The sequence below is a fragment of the Diceros bicornis genome, chromosome 27 (genome assembly GCF_020826845.1).
Source record: "Diceros bicornis minor isolate mBicDic1 chromosome 27, mDicBic1.mat.cur, whole genome shotgun sequence".
NCBI lineage: Eukaryota > Metazoa > Chordata > Mammalia > Perissodactyla > Rhinocerotidae > Diceros > Diceros bicornis.
In genome coordinates this window covers 41,202,132-41,215,595 of record NC_080766.1, presented here as the reverse complement: position 1 = coordinate 41,215,595, position 13,464 = coordinate 41,202,132, and the positions used below count along the sequence as shown (strand labels likewise).

Genomic DNA, 13,464 nt, shown 5'->3' with positions numbered 1-13,464 from the left:
CTTCTCCTGGAGATCATCCAAAACATCAAGGGTTTTGGTGGAAGTAGGAGACAGGTAATGTACAGCCTCGGACCCACGTGTAACAAAAGCAGTGGTGGTCAGGCTGAGCCATGTGGAGGAGGGGATGGAGGAAGCGTAGGGAGGGAGCAGCAGGTGTCAGAGGGAGATCCCCATAGTGAGCAAGGCCGGTGGTGGGAGTCCTTCCCAACCGCGTTGGGTTTGGGGAGCTGAGGAGGTGGGCCACACAAAGACTCACACAGGCGAGCCATGTTTGCAGGAAACTATCTCTTTGGTTGCTGAGAAGAAATTTTTGAGTGGTGAAAACCAGCTCCCCTGGGCCCTTTCCCCAGTGCCCACAGGGACATTGTGCAAATCATTGAGTCTGGGAAATCCAACTCATTTAATGATGAGTGTGCTCAGGAGAGTAATGGCTCCAAAGACGTGCACGTCCTTGTCACGGAATCTGCGAATGTGTCACCTTACACGGCAAAGGGGAATTGAGGCTGCGGATGGAATTAACGTTGCTAATCAGCTGACATGAAGATAGGGAGATTATCCTGGATTATCTGGTGCGCCCTATGCAAAGCATGGAGGCAGAGGAAGACTGACTGTGGAAGAAGGTGGGAGAGAGGCAACATCTCTGGCTGTGGAGATGGAGGGAGGGGCCACGAGCCAAGGAATGTGGGAAGCCTCTAGAAGCTGGATGAGGCAAAGAGAGAGATTCACCCCTAGAGCCTCAAGAAGGGATTCAGTCCTGCTGACACCTTGATTTTAACCAGTGAAGGTCATGCTTGATGGGGAAAAATGGCATTCTCATTAAAGTCAGGGGCAAGACAAGGCTGCCTCTTAGGGCCACTATTGCTTCATGTTGCACTAAAGGGACCAGATGAGGCAAGAAAAGGAAATTCGAGGCATAAAGTTGGAAAGGGGAGGGGAGCGTAGAGCAATTGCTATTTACAAAGCGATGATGTTCATCGGGAAAACTCATGAGAATCAGTTGTAAAACTACCACAAACAAGAGAATCAATATGAGTAGGGGTATAAAATAATTTACAGAAATCATATCTACTAACAACAAACACAAGATATAATGGAAGAAAAGTCTCATTTATAGCGGGGACAAAAATGAGAAAATACGTGGGAGTAAACTCCAGAAACGTGAACAATCTACATATAAAGAACCATAGGGGTCGGCCCGGTGGCACAAGCGGTTAAGTGTGCGTGCTCCGCTGCAGCGGCCCGGTTCGGATCCCGGGTGCGCACCGATGCACCGCTTGGCAGGCCATGCTGTGGCGGCGTCCCATATAAAGTGGAGGAAGACAGGCATGGATGTTAGCCCAGGGCCAGTCTTCCTCAGCAAAAAAAGAGGAGGATTGGCAGATGTTAGCACAGGGCTGATCTTCCTCACACACACACAAAAAAGAACCTTAAAACATTTCTGAAGGCCCCAAAAGGCAATGTTAAAATTGGAAAGACCCATGACGTTCTTGGAAAGGAAGATTTGATGTCATAAAGGTGTCAGTTCTTCCTATGAGGACCTAGAATTGGAATGTAATTGCAATAAGGATACTAACAGCTCTCTTTTCTCATAAGAATCTGGATAAGCTAATTCTAAAATTCATACTGAAATTGGAACAAATGAGAAGAGGCAGAAAATTTCTGCATAAAAAGAAGTAGGAGCACAGATTTTTGTACTGCCGTGTTCAGAGCAGCACCATTCAGATGAATGGATGAATGGAGAAATGGAGAAACAAAACGTGATCCCAGGGGATCTGTGTGCATGGTCGAGTTTGAGAAGCACTGCCTTACGCGTCCAAATAGTGAGGTGATGGAGGTATCTGGTAAACCAAGAGATTCCTGTTTGCTTTACTTGTCCAGATTTTTACATATCCCAACAGCTCTAACTGAGTTGTGCGACCCTCTTCAGGATGAATTAGATTGCCCTTCTCATTATTTGAAATGTACAGTAGCAATCCAAGTATGCATCTCTACGAGTAGCTTCTATGTGGTGCGCTGCCACTGCATTCCAATGCAAGGGATTTACCCACGCTCATCTCACTGAATAGTCACAAGAACCCTATGAGGAGATGCCATTTTATAGAGAAGGCAGCTGAGGCTCAGGGAGGTTAAGTAACTCGGCAAGGGCCACACAGCCAGTCAAAACCAGATGTAAGTGGCTCCAAGCCGTAACCTCTTCTTATCGATCTGAGGTTGAGTTGTTTCTACGGAGGTTTACAAAGGGCTGAAAGACGGAGCTGGTTGATGGAGCTGTCCCTTACAGAGACAATAAGACTAGAGAGAGAGGCATTCAGCAGAAAAGGAAAAGAAAAGAAAACCACCTTTCTGAGACCCTCGCAGACTTACCTTCTGGTAGGCGTTCAGGTGCTGTAAGATTTCGGCCATGGAGGAATCTTCATCAGTGCCTTCCAAGTATGCATGGTTTCCTTTTTTCTTCTTTTCTTCCTCGGATTCCATCTCTCTGATCTTCTTTAACGTACCACGGTAAACTTGGTCTTGGCAGTAGATGATCTGTTCCATTTGGAAGTGAAGTCGGATCAACTTCTCAGCTTCACTTTCTTTTTCTATTTTAATGTCTTCAAGTTTGGACTACGGCAAAAGAGAAGCATCACAAAATTTCCCTCAAGAAATGAATCACTGGGTCATAGGAAAATAGTTCTTTTGTAAAGTCGACAAATGCCAGTGTGGCCAAGGGTCAGAAGGCTCCGGGGAACCTGAACCACACAGGTGACCAGAGCCCTCATCCCCGGAGCCCCGGGACCTGGACAGGCTCTGTTCTCAGGCCTGAGGCTCAGCTTTTCTTTTCCCTTTTATGGGCTTTTCCATCTGATGAGGAGGAGTATATTTCCCACCAGAGAGTTCACAGGGATAAGATGAGGCCAAATTGAAGCCAGGCAAAATTCTCAATGTGTCAAGTTCCTGGGATTTAGAGAAACCGGCTGCCAGAAAGCCAGGGAGATCTTTACGCAGAAAATACCTGGACTGCACCCCTCCCTGAGACCTCATGGAGCACCAGTGAGTGCGATGCACAATGCTAGTACATCCTAAGCATTTTCTTCCGTGTTCCTTACAACCTTCTGAGGAAGGTGCTCTTTGTCACATTTTGTGGGTGAGTCGGTGGAGGCCTGGGCAGGTTAAGGAGTATGCCCCAAGACCTCCGGCTTGTGAATGGCAGAGCCAGTCTTCCCATCTATGCTGAGTCCTAGGGACTGAAAGTCCCCCCAAAATCCATAGGTTGAAAGCCTAACCCCCAATGTGATGGCATCTGGAGGGGGGGCCTTTGGGAGGTGATTAGGTCATAAGAGTGGAGCCCTCGTGAACGGGATATCCTAGTGCCCTTATAAGAAGAGACACTAGAAAACTTTCTCTCTCTCTCTCTCTCTCTCTTCTTTCTCTGCCATGTGAAGATACAATGAGAAGGCAGCTACCTACAAGCCAGCAAGTGGGCTCTCATCAGACACCAGATCTGCCAGCACCTTGATCTGGCACTTCCCAGCCTCCAGAACTGTGAGGAATAAACGTCTGCTGTGTAAGCGCCCAGGCTGTGGTATCCGTTACAGCAGCCCACACTGACGAAGGCACGGGGGCCCCTGTTTCTGAGAATGGGTGAGTCTGGTCTCTTGGCTTCTTGAGGTGGGGGCATCTCACGTCCTCGTTGGTCTCTTTCTCCACTCTTGAAAGATGCCATTTTTGTAGCTGGGTTTCTCAGTGAGTTTCTGGATTTAGGGCCATTTTCTCCAGATGGGACAATGTTCTACAGTAACAATGGCTCTCTTTTGTTCCTGTGATTTTAAATATTTTATTTCTGAATTCTCTCTCTTGCTCTGCTCTCTCTCTCTTATTCCTTTAACCAGACATCATTGGTAATATCATTAGAAAAATTCACCAATGAGCCTGATTATTAGCTTCTCCAAATACACACTAAAGTTGCAATGGTCTTAATCCAAGAAATCTATTTGTCAGTGTCAGGCTTATTTATTTATTTTTTTTGATAAGACTTGTTTTTATTGCAAAAGTAACATACATGCAGAAAATTTGGAAGATACAGACAAGCAAAAATAAAAATTGTCGTTACCCAAATAAAATCCTATAACAACTTGCAACACTTTGGTGTATACACTTTATATATATATTTATGTATGGATATTTTTTCTAAAATCTTGAGTAATGTTCTCATGACTAAATATATCATGCACATCTTTCAACAACATTAATAATACTATAAGATCATTTTGGACATAAATAACATATGGTTGGTTTTACCTTAGTGGTTCTGTGGAGGTTGAAAAATTCATCAAAATTTTTTTTTGAAACGTCTGTGAAGGTAGTCCGGACCAGATCTGATGAAAGAAAGACAAAGAAAGTCCATTATTAGTAGAATCATTCATAATCTTCATAGATTGCAAAAAATAAGAGGATAAAATGGCAAGAAACAAATCCCCTCCCCCCTCCCTCCCTGCCTTCGTTCCTCGCTTCTTTTCACTCAAGGAAGAAGCCGTGCTTTTGTGCTCCAGAACTCCCTGCAAGAATTTTAAAACCTAAATGTTCCCTGGCATATTTATTTGACATTTAAAATTTTCATCCTAAGTATAAATAGTTGCAAAGAATGTAATTTTTGCGAAGTTATGACTGTATCACAATTTTATAGTCAAACATTCACTCTTTTAAATACATCAGTGAACTCTAAATGTCCACATTATCCATTTGAAAAGAAATACATGGACAAGCTTCTATTTCAATCAGAAAATTTACGTTATTTCTTTTTATTTTTTAAACCCATATTTCCATTTGACTTCCTCACAGAATTTTATCCTAATACGATATACAGTGCCTTTATGTTTGGAAATCTTTTGACTCCATATCCTATCTTTCTGAAACAGAGGTAGGTGTATATATATAGGTTTAAAAATTTTTTCTATGATTATAAGGCTCTAAGAACTACAGATTTTCTTCAGGAGTGAATTGAGTACACAGTTGATCAACACAACACAATTACAGATTTTGGTATATAATTAAGCCTGATGGTATATATTAAATATATATATAAGCTTATCTATATATTATATATATATATAGGAGCCTATTTGGTATATATTAAGCCTAAAGTTAAAATTTTATTAGAAATGCATCTCTTAACGAGCTGTTATGACACTGTCCTCCCATCTCTGCTAGTTCATGGATCTGTGAATGATTATTACTTGTTGCTAAAATGAGACAGTTGGGGCCGGCCCCGTGGCTTAGCGGTTAAGTGCACGCGCTCCGCTACTGGTGGACCCGGGTTCAGATCCCGGGTGCGCACCGACACACCACTTCTCTGGCCATGCTGAGGCCGCGTCCCACATACAGCACTAGAAGAATGTGCAACTATGACATACAGCTATCTACTGGGGCTTTGGAGGGGAAAAGAAAAGGAGGAGGACTGGCAATAGATGTTAGCTCAGAGCCGGTCTTCCTCAGCAAAAAGAGGAGGATTAGCATGGATGTTAGCTCAGGGCTGATCTTCCTCACAAAAAATAAAAAAATAAAATTAAATTAAATTAAAATAAAATAAAATAAAATAAAATAAAATAAAATAAAATAAAATAAAATAAAATGAGACAGTTGAAGCCTGATGAGAATGGTGTCAGCCAAGTAGGGGACGAAGAGAAGAGATTCAATAGCATCTCAGAAACCAAGGAGCAAAGCATTTCAGGGAGCAGGGAGTGGTCAGCCCTATGAAATGTTGCATTTCTCCTCAACAGGCCGCTGATGGAGTTTCCTATCTACACATGGTCATCTTTATCCTGCCCCAGATTCAAACAGCACTTTAGAATGCTCGAAACACTCCCATGGCATATAGTTATCTAGTTGTTGACCTTACTTTGAAATCTCAGAGATTTCAAATCAACAGGGTATTTTGAGACTGTGAAGTAATCATAACAGTGGAGCAGAGTGGAGGTATGATATAATAAGTAATAGATATTTGGTCTTTGTCCCTGGTTCCTGAAACAGGGCTCTTAAATCCCTTAGAATGTCCTGGGTGATGGGAGCATCTCTTATTCTAATGAGGTGACTCTTGGTGGCCCTAGATAGCTTCAGGATGGGGGCTAGTTGCCAGAAAGACCAAGTTATGATTAGAAGCCTGGAACTTTCAGCCCAACCTTCCCCACCTCCCCAACCTCTGGTTGTGGGGGGAGGGGAGAGAGTTCATAAGTGATCAGGCCTGCGCGATAATTGATTATACCTCCATAAAAACCCCTAAACAACAGGGTTTGGGGAGCTTCCAGATTGGTGAACACATTCACGTGCCAAGAGGGTGGTGCCCCCAACTCCACAGGGACAGCAGCTCCTGCACTTGGGACCGTCGCAGACCTTGCCCCGTGCATCTTTCATTTGCTTCCTTTATAATAAACTGGTGAAGGTAAGTAAAGTGTGTTCCTGAGTTCTGTGAGCTGTTCTAGCAACTTATCGAGCATGAGGAGTCATGGGAAGTCCGCTGTACAGCTGGTCAGTGAGAAGTACAAGAGACATGCGACTTGTTACTGCCATCTGAAGTGGGGGCAATCTCGTGGGACTGAGCCCTTAAGCTGTGGGGTCCATGCTCACCCTGGGTATTAGTGTCAGAATTGAACTGCATTGTTGAACACCCAGTTGGCATCCGGAGAATAAGAGAATCGGCTGGGTTGTTGGTGATGGAAAAGACCCCCGGAGGAGAGCTCTGAAGTCTGGCACTGGCTTCAGTTCAACCCTTTCCTTGCTCCAGAAATAAAATGCACAAAATCAAAACCAAGAACTCACCAGTTACCCTGTGCAACATATCAATTGCTGGCTCTTCTAGCTTCTCGATCTGCTGTTTTATGATCATCTCAAACGTCCTATAATTCACAAATCCTGGCAGCTCTCTGCCACGATGCTGATTTTCAAATGTCCTGATTTGTTTGCGGATATCTGAATCACCTATGGTACGAAAGAAGAGCTCCGAATTATTTGATAAAAACAACTGTGCACGTTTTTCTAAACACAATACTGGGTTTTCTGAAAGCATGGGGTGGCAAGAAAAAAGAATCAAATTTGATTTGCAAATTGAAAAATATTCAGGGATTGCAACAAAGAAACAGATCTCAAGATAGTTTTCCTTGGTCATCTCAAGATGGCAAGTACCAGGTCAGGGTGTGATGCCAGAAAACAGCAGATGCAGAAACTCAGAGTAAGAGGTACACTTGACAAGGTACTCGAGCATGAAATTATGTAAATCAAATTTGATTTTTACCAAAGAAATTGCATCATAGGATGTTATGACCTGAAGGCACTTTAAAAAGTAGAAATGACCATGAACATACCCAGAATAGGCAAACATCACATATTCACATGCTGTCACATGAGTAGAAAGTGTTTATAAATCAAATGGGCTGATGGAGTAGCCAGGCACATAGATCTTATTAATGTGACACGGCGTCACTGTTTACCACACTTCGTTTTTGCTTTATACTGTTGGAATTCTTTTTACTCTTAACAAACTAGACTATGGAGAAACACCCCCACTGGGGGCGGAAATTCAGAAGGGCTCTGGTTCTTACAAGAACCAATCAGGGATGTAGTTGGTAGTCTGGTCAGGAGATATTTCTCACGGGAATTTTCTTAATTGAGATATAATTCGCATACTATAAAGTTCACCTTATTAAAGTCTACAATTCAGTGATTTTTAGTATATTCTCAAAGTTGTGCAACCATCACTTCTGTCTCATTCTCTAACATTTCCATCACCCCAAGGAACCCTGTACCCATCAGCTGTCACCCTCCATGTCCCTCTCTCTTCAGCCCCTGGGAACCACTAATCTACTTTCTATTTCAATGGATTGGCCTATTCTGGATATTTCGCCCAAATGGAATCATACAACGTGTGGCCTTTTACGTCTCCTTCTTTCACTTGGCATAATGTGTTCAAAGTTCCTCCATGTTGTAGCATGTATCAGCACTTCATGCCTTTTATGGCTGAATGATCTTCCATTGCATGGTGTTTTGCAGAATTGTGTCCCCTCAAAATTCATATTTTGAAGTCCTAACCCCCAATCCCTCAGAATGTGACTGTGTTTGGAGAAAGGGCCTTTAAAGAGGTGATTAAGTTGAAATGAGGTCATTAGGGTGGGCCCTACTCCAATCTGATTGGTGTCCTTATGAGAAGGGGAGATCAGGACATAGACACACACAGAGAGAAGACCATGTGAGGACACAGGGAGAAGACAGCCATCTACAAGCCAAGGAGAGAGGCCTCAGGAGAAACCAACCCTGCCAACACCTAGATGTTGGACTTCCAGCCTCCAGAATTATAAGAAAATAAACTTCTCTTGTTTAATAAGACACCCACTCTGTGGTACTCTAGCAAAGTAATACCGATGGATAGACCACATTGTATTTATCGGTTCCTCAGTGGATGGACCTTCAGGTTATTTCCTCTTTTTGGTTATTATGAATAACGCTGCTAAGAACAATCATATACAAGTTTTTATGTGAATGTATGCTTCCGTGCACTTGGGGATATACTTATGAATGGAATTGCTGGGTCATATGATAACTGTACGCTTAACTTTCTGAGGAGCTGCCAGACTGTTTCCCAAGGCAGCTGCACCAAGTCACACTTCGTCCAGCAGTGTATGAGGGTTCTAATTTCTCCACGTTTTTGTCAACACTTCTTACTATGTCTTTTTGATGACAGTCATCTTAGTCAGTGGAAGATGCGATCTCACAGTGGATTTTATTCACATTTCTCTGACGGCTAATGATGGTGGGCTTCTTTTCATGTGCTTATAGCCTGTTTGCATATCTTTTTGTTTGGAGAAATGTCTATCCCAATCCCTCCTCCATCTTTACATTGCATTATTTGTCTTTATGTTGTTGAGTTGTAAGAGCTCTTTATATATTCTGGATACTAGACCCTTATCAGATATGCGATTTGCAAACATTTTCTCCCATTCTGTGGGGTGTCTTTTCACTCTCTTGATAGTGTCCTTCGACACGCGGAAGTTTTTAATTTTGATGAAGTCCAATTTATCTATTTTTTCCTTTGTTGCTTGTGCTTTAGGTGTCCTATCTAAAAAACCCTGGCCTAATCCAAGGTCACAAAGATCTGAACTTTAGCTTTCTTCTAAGAGTTTCCTAGTTTAGTTCTTACATTTTGGTTTTTGACTGATTTTGAGTTAATTTTTGTATAGGGGGTGAGTTAGGGGTCTGAATTCATTCTCTTCCTGTGGGTACAGTGATTTTCAACTGACAATTTGTTGGGAGGAATTTAGAATTTTAAAAAAGTGAGCTATCTTCTCACGGGTTGCATGCCACAAGCACTTAACACCATAGAAAGCCGGCTGAGCAACGCATAGGAATTGCTGGAAGTCAAGGACTGTGGTCTCCTCTGAAAGGGGCAGAGCCGTTCTCTCTTGATGTAAGAACACACCACATGGCAGGTGTTCAACCCTCTGCTCTGGGGATGCAGGGCCGGTAAGCAGCAATGGGCACTGTGGGGACTTGGCAAGTGACTGCCCAGAATGAGCTTCCAGAACGTCTCTCCATCAAGGAGAGCTATTATTTATCCCATCCTGCCCTCCATGCCCTCTGCCAAGGAACAAATGGACTCAAAGTTGTGGCCTTTGAGTTATGTAAAAAATTGCAAGATTTATTTTCCCACGTTCATTACTCAAAGCCAAGGAGAACTGCTCCTTTGAACCTCTGGTCAGCTGAAATAAATTATAGAACCCCATCGAGTTGCCTGGATAAGAGTAAAGTGACTTGACATTTCTCTCCACTGCTATAGCTTTATCATTGGTCAGCATAGGATTTCCTTTAGGCTACTTGAAATATTAAAAAATAAATTTCAGATCACATTTTCAGACTCTTGACGATTTGACAATGCCAGGGTGGCACCTTGTTTCATTTTCTTGTTCATCCCTGAGACTATCAAACCATTAAGACACACATCAGCCTTCAAGACCTCAGCCAGTTAATCAAGATCCAGTCTAGGTTATTTCGGTGGTGGCACCATTTGTAACACAAAGGGCGTGATACACATGTCATGTCCACCTGCTCATGAGGGAGGGAGGGCTGATTCTTCTAGAAGCCACGATTGATTTATGCTGATTAATCTGCATTTTCTCTCCAGGTGTCCTCTAAAATCAGTAACAGATGCTTGCCGGCCCAAGTTCAGTGACACGGAACAGAGCAAATGTGGCTTTCGCATCACTAAGTCCTTACTCCGGCCATCCTCAGCAGCGCCATCAGCCCCCTCCCTGGCCTCTGACTCCACCCAGCGCACCAGGTTTACAATGGTGCCTCGGACTCACCCTTTTGGAAAGTTTTTTCAATCACAGTGCTCCATTTCTGGAACTCCTTTCGGATTTTGTTAAACAGCCGAGTGTCATTCTGTCCTACAATTTCCTCCCCTTGTACTAAGGAGGTGATGTCCTGATTAAACGCAGTAATTTTCTGTCAAGAAGACACACGAACACATAAGTGGAGATATTTCAAACAAGTGTCAAGGTAGTCTGGAGGTCGTGTGTATGCTGAGGGTGGGCGTCATTCTTTGCCACCTTAGGGGCACTGCGGATGATGGGAAAGGAGAGTCTCTGGCACCAGGCCATCCGACTCTCCCTTTATTGTCTTCTAGTTCTTGGGTGAGTGTGCATGATGAAGGGTCAATGAAGTGCATGTGACCATCCACCATGCCGACTCTGCCCTCCACATCGCCCCCCTTCCCTGCCCTCCGTCCCTCAACCCCTGCCCTTCTCTGGTGCTAAGTGGGCAGAATGAGTTTGGATTGGCTTTAGCGGAGTGAGGAAAGAAGTGAGGCACAACAGTCCCTTTCTGGACAATGATGTTGGACTCTCCAACTCGATGCATCTGGCAGTACTCACCTCTATCAGGAAGAACATCTTTTCAGTTTCATCTTCTGGTATGTCGGTGCCACACTTTTGTAGCTCCTCTGATAATTTCTCGTAACTTTCCTTTATTTGATTTTCCAACAGGGGCAGAGATTTCTGAGGAAAACAGAGAGATAATAATGAAAATCCATAAACATGGACAGGGAAGGAGAAGGAGGTCCCAGGCCTCCTTCTGCAAGGTCAGGGCAGCTGCACGGTCCATTCGGCTTCCTGGCTTCCTCTAGACGGAAGATTTTCCAGAGGGAGAGGGGGCATATTAGCAGGCACCGTCTTCCATCCAGGCCTTCCCACTGCCCGTTCCTGCAGAAACAGCCTCAGAGCCATGCTGAGGTGTCATCCACTTTGCCTGGTTCCTGGGCTCCGTCAGAGCAACGCAAGGAACAATTAGTAAAAGTTATCAGGAACTTCTGTTTCTAATAATATGGTTGACTGCGTGTGCTGGCTCACCCTTCCACTGCAAACATCTAGAAATGCTGGCTAGCACATCAAAAACAACCCTTTCAATGTGTCAGTGAGCTGGTAGGTACATAACAGACACTCAGAAGCCAAAGTCAGGTGCCAGTGGGTGCCCAGGGATGTGCGAAGAAAGCAGCAGTGACGTCAGATTCGGCCTCGGGGGCATTTGTAGGAAAGAAAACTTGAACTTTCATTTCAGAGCCTGACTTGATGCCGGGGCAAAGGATGAGTTCCTGGTGGGCTTGCTCAAGGTGGGGAATCTAATGAGCGAGCATCTTCTCTTGCATTAAGCTGGGACTCCGGAAAAGCTATGCTCTCATTGTAAGGATAAGCTAGGAACATCCCTGTCCCTCCACTCCATTTCTGGGGACTACACAAAATGCCCAAACTCTGGTGCTGAGTGGAGGGGAAAATCAAATCTGCTGAGAATCTATAAATACCAGCAAGCCCTCAAACAGTTTTGTACCCAAATTCACACTCCCTGAGGGGTCCCCAAAACCTCACGTTGAGAATCTAAAGTGGTTCAGGCTGGAGGCCCTTCTTAGGGGTCTAGCAGAAGCAAACGCTGCCTTTCCCTGGAGAAACCCATTTTGAACACAGGTTTCCATAAATAACTACAGATCAAGTTCCAAGAAAGACAGGCTCACAGACAAAACTCTCGCCCAAGCCAGTGTGGGTGACGGCTAGCCAAACCCAACGCCCCAAAGCTCTGACGCTGAACCGTCAAGAGCAAACTACAACAGAAATACGTGCAAAGAAATCTGTTTTTTTTTTTTTTTTTTTTGTGAGGAAGATCAGCCCTGAGCTAACATCCGATGCCAATCCTCCTCTTTTTGGCAAGGAAGATTGGCCCGGGGCTAACATCCATGCCCATCTTCCTCTACTTTATGTGGGCCACCGCCACAGCATGGCTTGACAAGCGGTGCGTCAGTGCACGCCCGGGATCCGAACCTGCGAACCCCGGGCCGCTGAAGCAGAGCACGCGCATTTAACCACTACACCACCGGGCCAGCCCCAAAGAAATCTTTTAAAAGGATTGAAAAAATGAAAAAGCAAGGGACACTGTCTGGGCAGATTTGAAAAAGAACCACAGAGAAATTTAAGAAATGAAATATATGATCATTACAATGACCAAGACATTATGTACACTGTACATGTTAGTACAGTGCTCTTAAGATTTTAATTTTTAATTAGGCCAAGTGGGTATAGTCTATCAGCATCCTACTCAACGTGTGGGCTTCTGACAAGCAACATCCACAGCACCCTGGAACTTGCTAGAAATGGAGAATCCATTTCCACGCTCCCGACCCACTGAATCTGAGCCTACATCTTAACAAGAGGCCCAGGACATCTGCGTGCACGCTGACGTTTAAGAGGCTGAGACGGTTAAGCTTTGTGTTCACAGGATTCTATTCAGAGAATGGACAGCTCTGCCTGTGCTTACACAGATGTGCGTGATGAGTTCACTGGTCAGTCTCTCCGCCAGGCAGGGGACCGAGGCCTTTCCTTCCTCCAGAAGACCACTGCAAGAGAAGACAACGTACATGTCCATCTTCATGTAGCCAGAAAATACAAGTCGGCTGCCGGCTGCTGGGCAAAGTCAAGGCAAATCCAGTCACTTCCAACTGGATGGAATGTCCTGCAGTTGGTACCCAAGAAATGTTCAGAATTGGATGGCATAGAATTGTGACTGAATTTTAGTAATTTGAGATATTTCAAAAATGGTATAAAATGACCCTTTCCAGCTGATATATTAAATGTGTCCCATGACATCTGACTAGAGAATTCATCTTTATAAAAACAGACACAGTCATCTACAGATATGTTTTCATAACACACACATACACACACCCTTCTGTGTGTAATATATGTATAAGTACACATAATGCATATTGGTACATGGGCTTCATAAAAGTAAATCGACACATATTGACATGGGGTGTGTATGAACACTGAACCGGGGGACACCTCCCCCAAAACAAGAACTTAATCCATGGGCTGCTTGGAGGAAGAAACCAAGCTTCTTCTCACTTTTTCTAATTTGTGTTCGCAAGACGAGTTATTACAGGGTTTTCTACACTTT

General features: G+C 44.0%; 1 protein-coding gene across 2 annotated transcripts in view; it reads right to left on the bottom strand.

Annotated features, from left to right (window-relative positions):
* Positions 1-13,464, bottom strand: part of MX1 (MX dynamin like GTPase 1) — a 37,636-nt gene that overhangs the window by 1,725 nt on the left and 22,447 nt on the right. For both annotated transcript variants that reach the window (XM_058523138.1, XM_058523139.1), the window contains exons 9-14: positions 12,826-12,904; positions 10,899-11,021; positions 10,329-10,470; positions 6,796-6,954; positions 4,282-4,358; positions 2,365-2,607 (exon numbers count right to left, since the gene is read on the bottom strand). In XM_058523138.1, the coding sequence (XP_058379121.1) occupies positions 2,365-2,607; positions 4,282-4,358; positions 6,796-6,954; positions 10,329-10,470; positions 10,899-11,021; positions 12,826-12,904 (823 nt within the window). The remainder of the gene's footprint in view (positions 1-2,364; positions 2,608-4,281; positions 4,359-6,795; positions 6,955-10,328; positions 10,471-10,898; positions 11,022-12,825; positions 12,905-13,464) is intronic.